Here is a 15,622-nt window from a genome sequence, read left to right as displayed (position 1 = left end):
GGGGTGAACAGTGGAGAATTGTGAAAGAAAAGGTGGGGGAGGTGGAATCCTTCCATGAACTCCCCAAAATTGATACTTTGCCAAAATACAGGAAGGTTCAGCCCATTATGTAGGTAGGAAAGCAGTGGGCAATCTTGTCAAAGATAGTAGGAACTGCCAATGCTAGAGTCAGAGATAACCAGTGTGGAGCAGGAGGAATAAAGCAGGCCAGGCAGCATCAGAGCAGCAGGACCCTTCAGAAGTGGAACAATCTTGTCAATCATTATCAAGTTATCCTAATCACAAACCAAAGATGAACTGCGCAGTGCAAAACTGAATCTATTATGAGTAAGCAAAACATTGCCGTGTACCATCAACAAACTAAGGGGAAGTCCTGGCTGGCAACATTTGAAATGTACACAACTGCAAAATTCTTCTCCATAGAGGACTGTCAAGGCTGAATTGAAAAGTATACTATACACTTAAGCTGGACAGATTTCTAATCATTAAGGAATCAAGGATTATGAGATCGAGGCAGGAGAGCAGTCCAGAATTATCAAAATTAGCCATGTTCCCATTGAATCACAGGGTAGCCACAATATGCTGAAGGCCCTACTCCTAAGTGTCATGGTCTTGTTATGGAGACTATCCAATCTAAGCCATTATTTTGGACTGCTGAACACTCAGATGTAACCAACTCTCTTAGAATTTACACCGCATTACTAATTCAGAGTTTGGATTCAGTGTTCCTTCTCGTTGGGTGCAGGTAAGCTGGAGGGTGCCCAAACTGGGCTTTGTATAACACAAAACCACCTGGATTGCTGGGTCCAATAGCATTCCCAGTTTTCGGGGCATAGGCCTCAATTTCATTTGATTTACTTACTGTCAAGTGTATCTTCTGACAAAACTACAGTGAAATGCGTTGTACAATGTCGCCACTCTCAAGCAATACCCTAAAACACAGAAAAACAAACCAAAACACACAATATATAGACATAAAAAAGAAGTAAAGAAAGAGTGTCCAACTTTACAGTCCTTCTTATTAACTGCTCCGTCAATTTGTCATGGGCTTGGTGGCCAGGCACAAGCCTCCTATGCTCATCGCTCTTCAGCGCCTTCTCACCTCTAACGACAACCCAGCCACTAAGAATTGTCATTGGACCTCACCAAAGCAGATGCCACTGATGCCTCACAGTACTGTACTGTATTGGCCCAAATTCAACTCCATTACTGCCATGAGTTTGCTTCAGGCCCACTCACCAATGCAGCTGCGGATCTCATACTGGGCTCAGCTCACCTCGGCCTCCTAGAGCCAGCACAGGACGCTGACATTGTCAGGAACCTGAATATGCCTCCGACATTGCTGCCACGAATCCACACTGCCAGGCCTATGAACTGCTGCCGATGCCGTTGCTGTGACCAAGCTCTTCACCAACAGGTAAGTAAAACAAATGAGGGGAAAAACAGAGAAAGAAAGAAAATAGAGGTGGATGGAGCAGACGAGCTCCGAGGTCTGAAACCCTACTCCAGCCCCATCTTACCCGAAGCTCCTGTCCCTCAACTCTCAATCAGCAGCCAGAGACCTCCAACACCAATCTTCATTCTTCTGGGACCATACAGGGTAGTAATTTACCTTCTGGTGTTCCAAAACACACTCATATTCTGTGACCTAAATAGAGCTGGATGCAATGTTTCTTTCTGGTGCTTCTACAAAAGTTATTTTGAACCCAAAATGACGGTAAAGGGTGGGAAGTCACATGAGAGTAGTTTCACCTCTTTTTCTTGGCTGTCCAACGCTCAACGAAGTACTCCAGTTCTCCTTCAATATTCTCAGGAGACCTCTCAACAATACTAATGGGGGTGAAGAACAATATTGATGCACAGGTTTTTTCATCATCTCCCATTTTCTCTATTTCCTATGGTATGCATCTTTTTGCTGCAGCTATTTGTAAGGCCATTGTTTCTCTCACCTTTAATATTCCTTTCCATTTTCTCATGCAAGACATAGGCAAGGTATCAGTACTGACTCAGTGACATCATTAGTGCCCAAGTCAGAGGTTTAGTAGCTCAAGACACACTTCAGAGAACTGAACACATGAAATCGAGACTCATTTCGTGGCAGCAGTAAAGGAGCTCCATACTATCAGTGCTGCTGCCTTCAGAAATATTAAATTCGTTCAGGTGGAACACAAAAGATTCGTGAAGAGAAGGAGGAAGATTTCCTTGGCCAACTTGATCCCTCAAAAAATGTCAATGAAACATATTATCTGGAGATTTATCACATTGCTCCTGGTGGGTCCCTGATGCGCATCAACTGTTTATTGCTTTTCCCCACATTATTTCCAAACATACTTCAAAAGCACTTTAACACTTTGTGCAAACCCTTACAATTGCCTCAGGTATATTTACATTCATGGTTGAAATGGCTACAGCCCGAAAACTGGCTGTTGTTTTCCAAGATGATGAAGGCAGCATTATCAGCTGTTGCACTATGCTATGCTCATCCAGAACAAAACTGTTAGTCCAGACTGACCAGGTGAGAAATGATTTTTAAACAGAAATGAATTACGTAGTAAATACCAGAGATGGAGACCATAATGAAGTCTGTCATGCAAAATAAAAACCTGGCATTTCTATTTGGGAGTTCCTGATTATTTGTAACTCTCAATTCAATAAGGTCAAACTTCATTAGTTATTATCATTATAAAATTTTAAGCCACATTCTCATATTCTTGCACGTGCAAATTTTAATTATGTCCCTTCAACAGGAGATTCCTGAGCTACATAAATTATTCAATATCAGAGAATAAGAAAACATCTAGTATGTAAACCTGGCGAATGGCAGTTTAGTAGCAGACCCTTTCAGATCTCAATTCTCAACACCCTGGATAACTAAATCAAGATTTTATTTTTAATTTCTAGCAACAACTAACTGACATTTAAAAAGTTTTGTAACAATGGTATAGACTAATTTTTATTTCAAAATAGGATAACATCTCATCACTGGATCCAAATTTATCACTAATAAACAACATATGGTCCGTCATAGACTGGACCATCTTATTTGGTCCATTCACTTTAACAATTTTTATTCAAAAACAGAAGTTTCTGGAAAAGCTCAGCGGGTCTGGCAGCATCTGTGAAGAGAAATCAGTTAATGTTTCAGGTTAAATGATCCTTCCTCGGAACAGTTTCCGAGGAAGTTCGAAGGAAGGGTCACTCGATCTGAAACATTAATTCTGATTTGTCTCCACAGATTCTGCCAGACTTGCCGAACATTTCCAACAGTTTCTGTTTTTGTTTCTGATTTACAGCATTCTGCAGTTCTTTCGGTTCTTAACTATTTTTATTCTTCCTTTCCCAAATTAATTTTACTTCTGAGTTCTGAAGAAGAGTCACTAGGCTTGAAACATTAATTCCATTTCTCTCTCCGCTAATGCTGCGGAGTTTCAAATTTTATTTCTATTTCAAATCAAGACTGTTTAACATCACAGCAGAGCATCCACAAGAATGTGTTGGCATAATTCAGGAGATTGTTCGATATTATTATCAGAGATAAATTTCCAGGGATGAGAAAAAAGTATTCTGGATTTCACATTTTCAAAAGGAAAATTTAAATAGTCAACTCATTCATCTTTCTTTAAACTCATTGCCATCAAAAGGCCAAAAGTGATCTTTTCCTTGTTTCGATTGGCATGGCCTTTGGCGGATGCTGGTATTAAAGTCCTACTCTCTGACTCATTTATCTATGTATTGCAATTCTCTCATACCTTTAAACAATCTGATGTCTCTGTCAGATATTCAAGAAACAAATTTCATAATTTCTATTAGCTGCTCTTTCAGCTTTGCAATCTTTTGCTCTTTCTGGGATTTGTGCTGTATTCAAGTGTTAGTACATCTATCAGTTCATCCGTTACCATTCCAAAGGCATCAGGCAAAGTCAGAAAGGCAGCATTTCAGCTTAAACAAGGGATGTCAGAAACCACAGTCAGTGATGTTCATTCACACAATGGTGTGTTGTAGCTTTAACATCTGGTACCTTCCATTTATTAAAACAAACAAAGTAGGATAAACACCCGAGAAAGTATTGCGTTTGGAGCTTTCGCAGGCATACATGGCCAGAGGGAAATTTGAACATTGTAGAATCTTACCCTGAGCCCATACATTCGACTACAATTTTCAGTATTTGCTCTGCTATTTCTAATATCACATCTTTCAAACTGTCACAATTTAGGTTTCTTTCAAAACAAAAAACAAGATTTATTGTGTCTAAGGAATGTGTCTAAAGGAAGCTCACAGCCTTATTCTGGGGATTGTTACTGCATTAATACAGGAGGGGAGTTCTGCAGTTACCCAAAAGAATTCTAGTAAATATTTTGGATTTCACTTTCACCAAAATAAAGGAGAAATAGCTGTGAACATACAGCTTTCTTCTAACTTATCACAAGCGAGGGGTCCAGAAAACTCACTATTAATGCTATGTAAAGAGCAAAAATCAACCTGGTTACCACATTTTTTTATTCACAGCACAACAGCATTGCAGGCTATGCCAGCATTTCTCAACCATCCCTAACTGCCCAGAGAGCAGTTAAGATTCAGCCACATTGCTGTGGAGTCACTTATAGTCTGCACCAGGTGAGGAGGGCAGTTTCCTTCGCCAAAGGACATTAGTGAGCCAGATGGGCTTTTCCAACAATTGACAATGGTCATCATTAGACTCTTAATTTCAGATATTTACTGAATTCAAATTCCACTATCTGTTGTGGCAGGATTTGAACCCGGGACCCCAGAACAGTACCTACTTTTCTGAATTAACAGTCCACCGATAATACCACTAGGTCATAGAACATAGAACAGTACAGCACAGAACTATACCAATCCTAAGATTTTACTCGTTACTTATCATTTCAAATTCATTAACTTCCACTGCACAGCCATTGTAAATACTTAATTTATATTCATCATTGAAAGACAAAATGACTGTCTCAACCAGAGGTAGTGTAAACTGGGAACACACAAGCATGCAGCTTATCAGTGTAACTGAGATGTTACACTGCTTACAGATATATTGCAGTTGAAGTGAAAGAGGTGATCATTTATTTACTTTATGTACTGTAGCTGCTGACATATATATATAACTGGAAAGCAAATTCCCAAACAAGAGATAAATTAAGTTAGCTTTCATCAAGGTCATGAAGAGGAACAGTGCTCCATTTGGGCATTATGTCTGTTCGTGCCTTTCTGACTAACTATGTGTTGAAGTTGTTCTCATGTTCTCATAGTCCTCTCTTGAAGCTTTGAAGGTAGTTGTTTGTCTAAAGGGTGAAATTTCTTAAACTGCTCAAATGCAAGTAAAGATTAATGATAACTCTAAGAACTAACTTCATTATCAATGCACGGTTCTTGTAACGTAATACGATATCGTATTTCTCAAATTTTGTGCTTTTCTTGTTCATGTAATTAAATTATCATCAAACACACTTCTTTTATTATCCAGATTATCTACCATATGGAGAAACTTAATGATCACAGGACAGAGTAGATTTAAGACACAAAGCGAAAGATAAGCCCTGTATCGTCAAAACAATCTGCCACATCTTTCCTCGTCGGTTTGATCTTTTATCAGATCTCAACCGTGGCAGAATAGTTCACTTTAGAATTTCCTGCAATCTTAGCAATTAAAATTGTTTCAAAAATGGCAACATGCCCCAGCTGGGCTATTTACTTGGGGGTTAAGCAGAATTAAACAACAAAAGTGATTTCTCAATACCTGCTCCAAATGCTGTTGCTCCCTTTCACTAACCATTTCCACTCCCCCTCCCATTCTCTAGATGACATGTCCATCATGGGCCTCCTGCACTGCCACAATGATGCCACCCGAAGGTTGCAGGAACAGCAACTCATATTCCGCCTGGGAACCCTGCAGCCTCAGGGTATCAATGTGGACTTCACCAGTTTCAAAATCTCCCCTTCCCCTACTGCATCCCTAAACCAGCCCAGTTCGTCCCCTCCCCCCACTGCACCACACAACCAGCCCAGCTCTTCCCCCCCACCCAAAGCATCCCAAAACCAGTCCAACCTGTCTCTGCCTCCCTAACCGGTTCTTCCTCTCACCCATCCCTTCCTCCCACCCCAAGCCACACCCCCATCTACCTACTAACCTCATCCCACCTCCTTGACCTGTCCGTCTTCCCAGGACTGAGCTATCCCCTCCCTACCTCCCCACCTATACTCTCTCCACCTATCTTCTTTACTCTCCATCTTCGGTCCGCCTCCCCCTCTCTCCCTATTTATTCCAGTTCCCTCTCCCCATCCCCCTCTCTGATGAAGGGTCCAGGCCCGAAACGTCAGCTTTTGTGCTCCTGAGATGCTGCTTGGCCTGCTGTGTTCATCCAGCCTCACATTTTATTATCTTAGTATGAATAATTACTGTGTCTTCACAAGCTATCAAGTAAGTATAGCACAGTTAAACAGTAAACTTTAAAGTAACAATGCTGACCAGTAAGGTAGCAATTGTGATCAGAACTATAAAGCTAAGAGCACATTAACTAGCCTCACATCCCACTGTCTTGTCATCAACAAGAATTCTTTTCAAAAATGATGCAAAGCATTTGGAAGACAAGATTAAAGAAGTGTTACTACAACGATACAGATCTTTGCTGAGATCATACCAGAAGCACCGTGTACAGTTTTGGTTTTCATACCAAGGATATATATTAAAATATATACTATCTTAAATGGGGTGAGATGCTATTTCCCCTGGCTGTACAGTCTAGATTTAGGGACAGAGTTTTGGAACAAAGTGTTGACCATTTCAGACTGAGGTAAGGAGAAATTTCTTCAAAGAACTATCAACCTTTAGAATTCTTGACAGAAATATAGATTGGACGGGAAGTGATGTTGAGGTGGAGGATTAGCTATGGTTTTAATAAACAGGGAAGCAGGCTTGAGGGGACATAGTTCATTTTTCTTTAGTATTTGTCAAACAGGGTAATACTGCATCATTACAACCTTCTGGACTTAATATTGAGTTCAACTCCTTCAGATTGCTAACTCACTCCCATTTCTTCCCTTTCTTTTAGCTTTACTTCTTGCATTCTCAAGCATCATGTCTTCTCTCCCATCCCTCAACTCCGTTGGGACCATCTGTTCTTGTCAATCTGGCAGTAAGATACACCATTGTTCTGCTATTCTTACATTCTGATCACTTAATCTGCATTCTCAGCAGCCTTTCACCCCCATCACTCGAAAACCCCTACCACTGACTATTGTATAAATGCAGTCCCTTAAATACTTCACATCTGATGAACAGTCAAATGGACTTGTAACGTTAGCTTGCTTTCTCTCCATGGATGCTGCTTGAACTACTGCGACTTCAGCAGTTTTTGTTTTCAGTACAGATTCCAGCATCTGCAGTAATTTGCTCCTGCTTCATTACAGATAGCCAACCAGCATGCTGCTGTGGATAGGATGAATATCAGCTAGAGTTCCCTCCTCAGATCCACCTGGACCCACCGAGCAAAAAAAAGGACTGTGGAAGAATACAGAAGCAATTTCAACTGCAATACTCTCCCCTAAATCTAATACCTTGCAGCTTCAAACGCGAAGATTGGCCATTAGGACGGGATATCTGGCCCAGCAAGTTATTGCTTCAGAGACAAAGCTGAATCAAGCTATTCAAAACAGGTCTGTTGCAATAACAACAATTAATGGCCTAGTGGTATTATCACTGGACTGTTAATCCAGAGACCCAGATAATGTTTGGGGGACCTGGGTTTAAATCCAGCCACAGTAGGTGGCAGAATTTGAATTCAATAATATATCTGGAGTTAAGGATCTAATGATGACAATGAATCCATTGTCGGAAAAACGCACCTGATTCACTAATGTCCTTTAGGGAAGAAAACTGCCATCCTTACCTGGTCTGGCCAACATGTGACCCCAGACTACACAGCAATGTGGTTGACTTTGAAATGCTCTCTGGGCAATTAGGGACGGACAATAAATGCTGCCGAGCCAGCAACATCCCCATCCCGTTAATGAATAAGGAAATAAAAATTCAAAGTGAGATAAATACGCCACAAGTGTCGCTGAATTACAGTAAATAAGTGGGCTAATATCTCAAGGCAGTGTGTTACTTACAATTGGAGAGCACAGAGTGGTTGAGAGCTGCTTTCATTTGATTGGGGAGGCACAAAGCTACAACAATCAGTGCACAGCTGCACTTGCACACATCATGTCTGATGGCCACTGAGCAACAGTGTGGGAGTGAGTGCACTGCCAGGCACTCAAGCATGACATTGCTTTTATATCGTATATTGAAAGCAGGGTTAAACATTTTCTTCATAAATGTGTCTTTGGAATTATTCACAGCAGGAAACTACAGTATGAATCGGATTTAAGTAGTCAATAGTAAAAGTAGATACAGTTGGATGGCAGGGCAGTTGATGATCACAGCTAACGTCAATACTGGACAAGTCAGTTCCCACAGTGAAATCTAGCTTGATAGATCATTAGTTTATCTTTTACTTTTGTTTACACTTTGGAGGTCAGTCATTGAATGTCTTCATTAGAGGCTGCCAATGTACTTCTAACAAAAGACCATAAATGTTTATGACACATAAGAAAAATAAGAACTCTGTTTCACTATACATGAACTATTGAAATGGTTTCATTACAAATATCAGAAAGATATAATCCTTTGTGACCCTGTACATTTTGGTTCCAAGTACCATTATTTGGTTCCCCCCCTGCTGGGTAAATCATTGTTCAAAAAAAGTAATAAAATTCATTATGTACTTTTTAAAAATATGCACGGCATTACTTATCCTTCATCCTTCTCAGATTATTTAGAAAGGACAGCCAATATTTAAAAGTGTGCCAACCATTAACTTTTGGGTTTGAGAAATAAATGTATTCGATACAACATGTTGTGCTAAAACCACAGACTAACATAGACTGAACCGAAACTAAGAGAGATGCTTTTAAATGTATTACAACATTTAAACAGTGTTTCTGCCAGAGATATTATTTATCTGGTCAATGTTATCCACTTTCTCTCTGGGGGTTGAAGCTGTTGTTATTTTCTTGAGAAAAGCACATGGGTGAAATATATGGCTTATGATCAAGACCTCAGATCTCTAATCTTGTGAAAGCTGCCTTGAATTAAAGGCAGTTAGTGAACTACAACTGGAGTACTCAATTACTTCAAGAAGAGCAGAGGACAGAATCTTCAAATTTTCTGCCTTTTTGAGAATGCACTTGTTCAGTTAAATGAACTTCACACAGATTGTTTAGCCTCCCCTGTACAAGTTTCCCCATACTACAGCAAACAACGCCAGAAGTAAAAATATGTCTGCAGGGCAGGAAGCAGAAATGCACAATTAAAATCTTGTGTATGGAGATGCGGTGCTGAGTTGAAGTTTTACATTGTGTGTGTACAAACAGGTGCAGTGAAGCATTTTTTTTTGGCTCAGTCTTTTTGTTGTAGAACTGGAATGTCTGCAGACTTCCACGTAAGGCTGCAGAAAAAAAGTCTTGTTTAATTCATTTGCATTCACAAAGTTAAGATTTGTAGTCATGGTGACACCTGCTGCCTGCAGGTGGTGTTGTTTTCAGTAAATCTACTGGAAAAGCTTCAAACATAGAATTCATCTCATCTTCCACAAGGAAAATCAGTGCATCCAATAAATGTGACAGTCAGGATAGAGGACATGTGAACAAAAAACAGAAATCGCTGGAAAAACTCAACAGGTTTGGCAGCGTCTGGGGAGATAGGGCAGAGGTAATGTTTCGGGTCCAGCACCCACAGTTCATAGAATCCCTACAGAGGGGACGCAGGCCATTCAGTCCTCCAAAGAGTATCCTATCCAGACCCACCCCCATCCCCTTACAGAGGTAACAAGGTGTAGAGCTGGATGCACACAGCAAACCAAGCGGCCTCAGGCCCGAAACATCAGTTTTCCTGCACCTAAATGCTGCTTGGCCTGGTGTGTGCATCCAACTCTACACCTTGTTATCTTGGATTCTCCAGCATCTGCAGTTCCTATTATCTCTCCCATCCCCTCACATTTCCCTTGGCTAGGCCACCCAACCTACACATCCCTGGACACTATGAGGCAATTTAGCATGGCCAATCCATCCTAACCTGCACACCTTTGGACTGTGGGAGGAAACCAGAGCACCCAGAGGAAATCCACACAGACATTGAGAGAATGCACAGAGTCCAGAGTTACCCAAGGGTGGAATCGAACCAGGTCGCTGGCACTGTGAGGCAGCAGTGCTAACCACTTAGCCATCGTGCCATTCTTTGGTTTTTCTTTTGCACAGAACATTTAAGTTCTATGTTTCACAGCTATGGGTTGAGTAGTGACTTTTGAGATCCAACCCAAAATCATGCCTGGCAAGCAGTTAGTCATCCTGGTGGGAAGTTCCATGCATTTTAAACTTGACTATCATGTGAATCCTGATTCAAAAGCGGACACCATCACTCTGGGGCTCCAGGCAGGACAAAGAGGGATTGCACATAACTAGTGATAATGGGAACTGCAGATACTGTAGAATCCAAGATAACCAAGTGTGAAGCTGGATGAACACAGCAGGCCAAGCAGCATCTCAGGAGCACAAAAGCTGATGTTTCGGGCCTAGACCCTTCATCAGAGACTCCTGCAGGCAACAGGTGTCACCATGACTACAAATCTTAACTATATGAATGCAAATGAATTAAACAAGACTTTTTTTTCCTGCAGCCTTATGTGCAGGTATGCAGACATTCCAGTTCTACAACAAAAAGACTGAGCCAAAAAAAATGCTTCACTGCACCTGTTTGTACACACACAATGTAAAACTTCAACTCAGCACCACATCGCCATCATCTCTGATGAAGGGTCTAGGCCCGAAACGTCAGCTTTTGTGCTCCTGAGATGCTGCTTGGCCTGCTGTGTTCATCCAGCTCCACACTTCGTTATCTTGCACATAACTAGTGTTTCCTAAGATAAAAATATAGCATTTCAATGAGGCTCATAGTTAACAATGGGAGCAAAAAGGAACGCATGCCCCAAGTACAAAGCATGATCTCCTTCATCCAGGAAAAGACAGGGTTCCTGCTTGCTGTTCCATGATGCTTGCATGAACAGAACATGTATATGTGTTGAAGAAGAACAGGATAGAATGTTATGTGATACCCTTCCCTCAAAGCTGAAGAACATGGTAATACTTGTAATTCAAGCTGTTCGGTCAAGGTCATGAAAGTTGATTAACACATGCAACAACACTGGAAGAGGAGAAAAATTGCTGGAATACAGAAAATTTCCAAGAGACACAATTTCAAGATTAGATCCAAAGAAAGAAATTGGAAAAGACCAGAAAAGATGCTTGCTTCGGGCTGAAAACACCCCAGAAATCTGTCAAAGCAATCTGGATTTTCTAGTGATAATGGGAACTACAGATGCTGGAGAATCCAAGATAACAAAGTGTGGAGCTGGATGAACACAGCAGGCCAAGCAGCATCTCAGGAGCACAAAAGCTGATGTTTCGAGCCTAGACCCTTCATCAGAGGGGCTAGGCCCGAAACGTCAGCTTTTGTGCGCCTGGATTTTCTCAACAGGAGACACTAACTGGAGGTCTGCAGCCATATTCCCATTTGTCTATTTCCTGTTCTGGAATAGTGAATTTTCATTATTTTTCTTCTCAGTTTTTACTTGCTAGGGCTTCTTTCTAACCATTGTGCTAGTCATTTTCTTTTCTATGCCCTCTAGTTTTGAACTGCCCCACCCCAGGGAAAAGACCTTAACTATTCACCGTATCCATGCCCCTCATGATTTTATAAACCTCAGTAAGGTCATCCCTCAGCGTCCGACACTCCAGGGAAAATAGCCCCAGAATATTCAGCCTCTTCCAATAGCTCAAACCTTGCAAGCCTGGCAAAATCCTTGTAAATCTTTTCTGGACCCTTTCAATTTTCACAACATCCTTCCTACAGCAGCGAGACCAGAAATGAATGCAACATTTTGTTCTCCATGATTCATTCAGGCAACAGGCTACAAAAGGTTTACCTGGAACCCAGGTTATCTCCATGTCTTTACTTTTTTCTTCCTTTCCTTGGATTGATTTCAATAGCTCTCTGTATTTTAAAATCTGTTCTTCAGTATCCTTCTTTATCTTAGTTGTCATTTTACCTTCTTCCACACTTTTAACGTCACAATCTAGAAGTAAGCGAAACAAAAGAGCACACATAAATTCTCTGTGTCAGTACATGAATATGAAAAATATGAGTCAAAAAAGAAATATGAAGTAAATTTTATTAATGGCCAAGAATAATGCCATTGGACATACCCAACGATAAGACCCGAGCACATTCATGTTTCAGATTCGGAAACTCCATGCAAATATTTTGAATTTGTAAAACGCTGCTTAAACTATTAGGAGCAATGGATTCAGTAAAGTCAGCCAAGAACATGCCAAATTAAATTTACTGCCATCAAATAACAAGCACAGCACAAAAGAATAAAAAGGGACTAAAACCCCATGAGTGGCACTGAAGTAGTCAAGGACAAAGGTGAAAGAAAGCTACAAGTCTCAGTTCATGTTTTCATATTGAGTTACAACTATAGTAACTTGCCCCATCAGTTGTACATGCGTATTACCAATGATGACCAAATCTTACTGGCCTTGTGTTAAATTAACACTGTCCATTGTGCACATTCCAACATGTCTCAGAACCACTGGACACTATGTCCTGTGGGCAGCACTGTGGCTCAGTGGTTAGCACTACTACCTCATAGGGCTAAGGACCAAGTTTGATTCCAGCCTCGGATGACTGTCTGTGTGGAGTTTGCATTTTAACCCCATGTCTGTGTGGGTTTCCTCCAGGTGCTCCAGTTTCCTCCCACAGTCCAAAGACGTGCAGGTTAGGTGTATTGGCCGTGCTAAATTGCCCATAATGTCTACAGAAATGTAGGTTAGGTGGATTAGCCATGTGAAATGCAGTGTTACAGGGATGGGATGGGATGCTCTTTGGAGGGTCAGTGTGGACTTGATGGGCCAAATGGCCTGCTTCCACACTGTAAGGATTCTGTGATTCCAAGTGAGGCTAAGAGAACAACAGCTCAGTACATTTTCTAAGGTCCAAAGGTAGGCACAAGCAAGTTCCAGAAGCACCACTGCTTTCAGTAGATGCTGACCTCCTCCATCCAAACCAAATTTTTCTTTACCTTGCTCAGGCTCTTTTTCCTCCTCCATGTCTGCTTCATCTTCTTCCTCACTTGAAGATGCCAAGTATGCTTTGAAATCCATTTCCTCAATCTCATCCTTATTAAACCGTTTCGTCAAGGTAGTGACCCGCTCATGGTCAGTCTCATCCCATGTCAGTTCTGCCTACCAAAAACAATGTGATTCCAGATTCAGGACGGGGTCTACTCTTGTCAAACAGCAGACTTCTGAAGATTGTGATAATGTATCACTGATTTTGCCTGGACTACCTGGACATCATTGGCTACATAACATTTGAAAATTGAATGGAAAGATTGATATAGAGATCACTGCTGTTTCTAATTGCAATTTATTTCTTGGATTCAGAGTTCAATGCAAGTAATGCTTACTTTTGTATTGCACTGCAGTCTCCTAGATATATAAAGGCCAACATTCCATTAGCCTTTTGATTACTTTGTGCTCTAATTTGCGCCACATTAACAATCTATATACATAGAACATAAATGTCTGTCAACTACTGCTGTTTCTAATCTTTCACCATTTGGGACTTTTTTTTCCATCTTTTTTCGATCTATAGTGGATGACGTCCCATTTGGCTGCATGTGAAATCCAAATCGGCAGAGTTTCACCCACCTATTAATCCATTAATAGTTCTTAGTGATTTTATGCTTCCATCCGCAGTGATTATAACACTGCCCATTTCTGTGCAGTGGCAAATGTGGCTTTGCATCCCATCATTTAAGTTGTTAATGAACATGAAGATTGGTTGAGGCCCCAACACAGTCAGACATTATTAGCAGGATGCGACAAGTAGAGTAATTGACTGTTGTTGTCATGCCCACTTTCTGTTGATTATCATTTAACCCATTTTCTAACAAGGTCAATAATTTGCCTTCAATTTAATGAGTGTCATCATTAGCTTCTAGTCTCTTATGAGGACTTTTATCCATTATCTTCAAAAAGTGCATAAAAACAACATTCACATACATTCACTTATAGTCATAGAGTCACAGAGAGGTACAGCACGGAAACAGACCCTTTGATCCAACTCATCCACACCAACCAGATATTCTAAATTAATCCAGTCCTATTAGCCAGCATTTGGTCCATAGCCCTCTAAACCCTTCCCACTCATATACCCAACCAGATGCCTTTTAAATCTTGTGACTATACCAGCCTCCCATTTATCCATTAATTTACTCTCTCTCCCCAACTCTAGCCTCTTCTTCAAGATATTCCATCAGGTTTGTTGGCATAACCTACCCTTCAGACATCCTTTCTGCCTCTCTCTGATCAACTAAAAACTATCCCTTAACTACAGGCTGTAGTAATTCTGCAACAACAGAGGTTAGGTTAGCTGGTCTTTATTTCGCCAGTGTTTTTCTCTCTCAACTCAAGACATGAAGTGACTGCACAATTTTCTAATCTAAAGGAATGGTGCCCATATTGAGAGAATTTTGAAAGACTATGCTTAGTGCACCTACAATATTCCTTTAACCCCTTGACAGGTTCTGGGGAATTTGATGTCAATATTTTCTGTAATTTTTCATACATTAAGTTTGGTGAGCTATTGTCCCTGATTTAACAGGGAGATTCAATGCAGATTAGTAGGGATAAAGCCAGGTACAAGGGAATACAAATACAAAGAAATACTTCAAAAATTGGATTTTTTAAAAAATCACAGCTACACAAATATAGTGGAAACTTTTAAAAGTGAAAGCGCTTGGAAATGTTGGATAGAATAATGATCTCCAGTAGTTTGAGGGGTGAACAACAAGGAGCTGTGAATACTATGAGACTAGATACAAGGCACATAGAGCTTCGGATCTTTATAAAGAAGGTTGTGAGACTGTAGTATTCACTTCTACAGATGTGAGTTGACACAGGAACAATTTCTACATTCAAGATTAGATTTAATACACGACTGGAAGGAAAACGTTGAGGGAATGTGGAAATAGTGTGGACAAGTACAATTAGGAATGATTGGCTGACAAATTGGAGGGCAAATACCTAGACATAGTGTATGAATTAAATTATTGTTTCCATGTTGTAACTGTATTTCTAGATACCGGACACCAACATTAATAAGTAAGGTCTGAACAGAGCAATCTAAGGTACCCAGAATGAAGATATTCCATCCTCTCATAGTGATCATATACCAATTAGCCTGTGACATCTATTTATGTATCAATAAATCGAAGTCTGAATAGCTAGGAGATTTATAAGTAACATAAAAATAAAGCCTTTATAATATTGCCAACCCTTTAGTTCTGTACCAGAAAATTATTATTTAAAGACTGAGACATAAGCTAAATCTCTCAGACGCTTCACTACCAACGCTGTGTCTTAAAGGAAAACAATTTTCTTTTGGCACGTCAAACTGATAAAGTTGCATGAAATCTGCCTAGTTGCACACTCCATTTCTTCATCTGGT

At 40.5% G+C, this 15,622-nt stretch overlaps 1 protein-coding gene across 5 annotated transcripts in view; it reads right to left on the bottom strand.

Moving 5' to 3' along the window:
* esf1 (ESF1, nucleolar pre-rRNA processing protein, homolog (S. cerevisiae)) overlaps positions 1-15,622 on the bottom strand; it is a 69,579-nt gene that overhangs the window by 25,214 nt on the left and 28,743 nt on the right. For all 5 annotated transcript variants that reach the window (XM_059648325.1, XM_059648324.1, XM_059648326.1 and 2 more), the window contains exons 8-9: positions 13,191-13,353; positions 12,033-12,182 (exon numbers count right to left, since the gene is read on the bottom strand). In XM_059648325.1, coding sequence (XP_059504308.1) covers positions 12,033-12,182; positions 13,191-13,353 — 313 coding nt within the window. The remainder of the gene's footprint in view (positions 1-12,032; positions 12,183-13,190; positions 13,354-15,622) is intronic.

Source organism: Stegostoma tigrinum, chromosome 9 (assembly GCF_030684315.1).
Source record: "Stegostoma tigrinum isolate sSteTig4 chromosome 9, sSteTig4.hap1, whole genome shotgun sequence".
Lineage (NCBI taxonomy): Eukaryota > Metazoa > Chordata > Chondrichthyes > Orectolobiformes > Stegostomatidae > Stegostoma > Stegostoma tigrinum.
The sequence above is the reverse complement of the archived record's forward strand: the minus strand, read 5'-3'. Positions and strand labels throughout refer to the sequence as shown.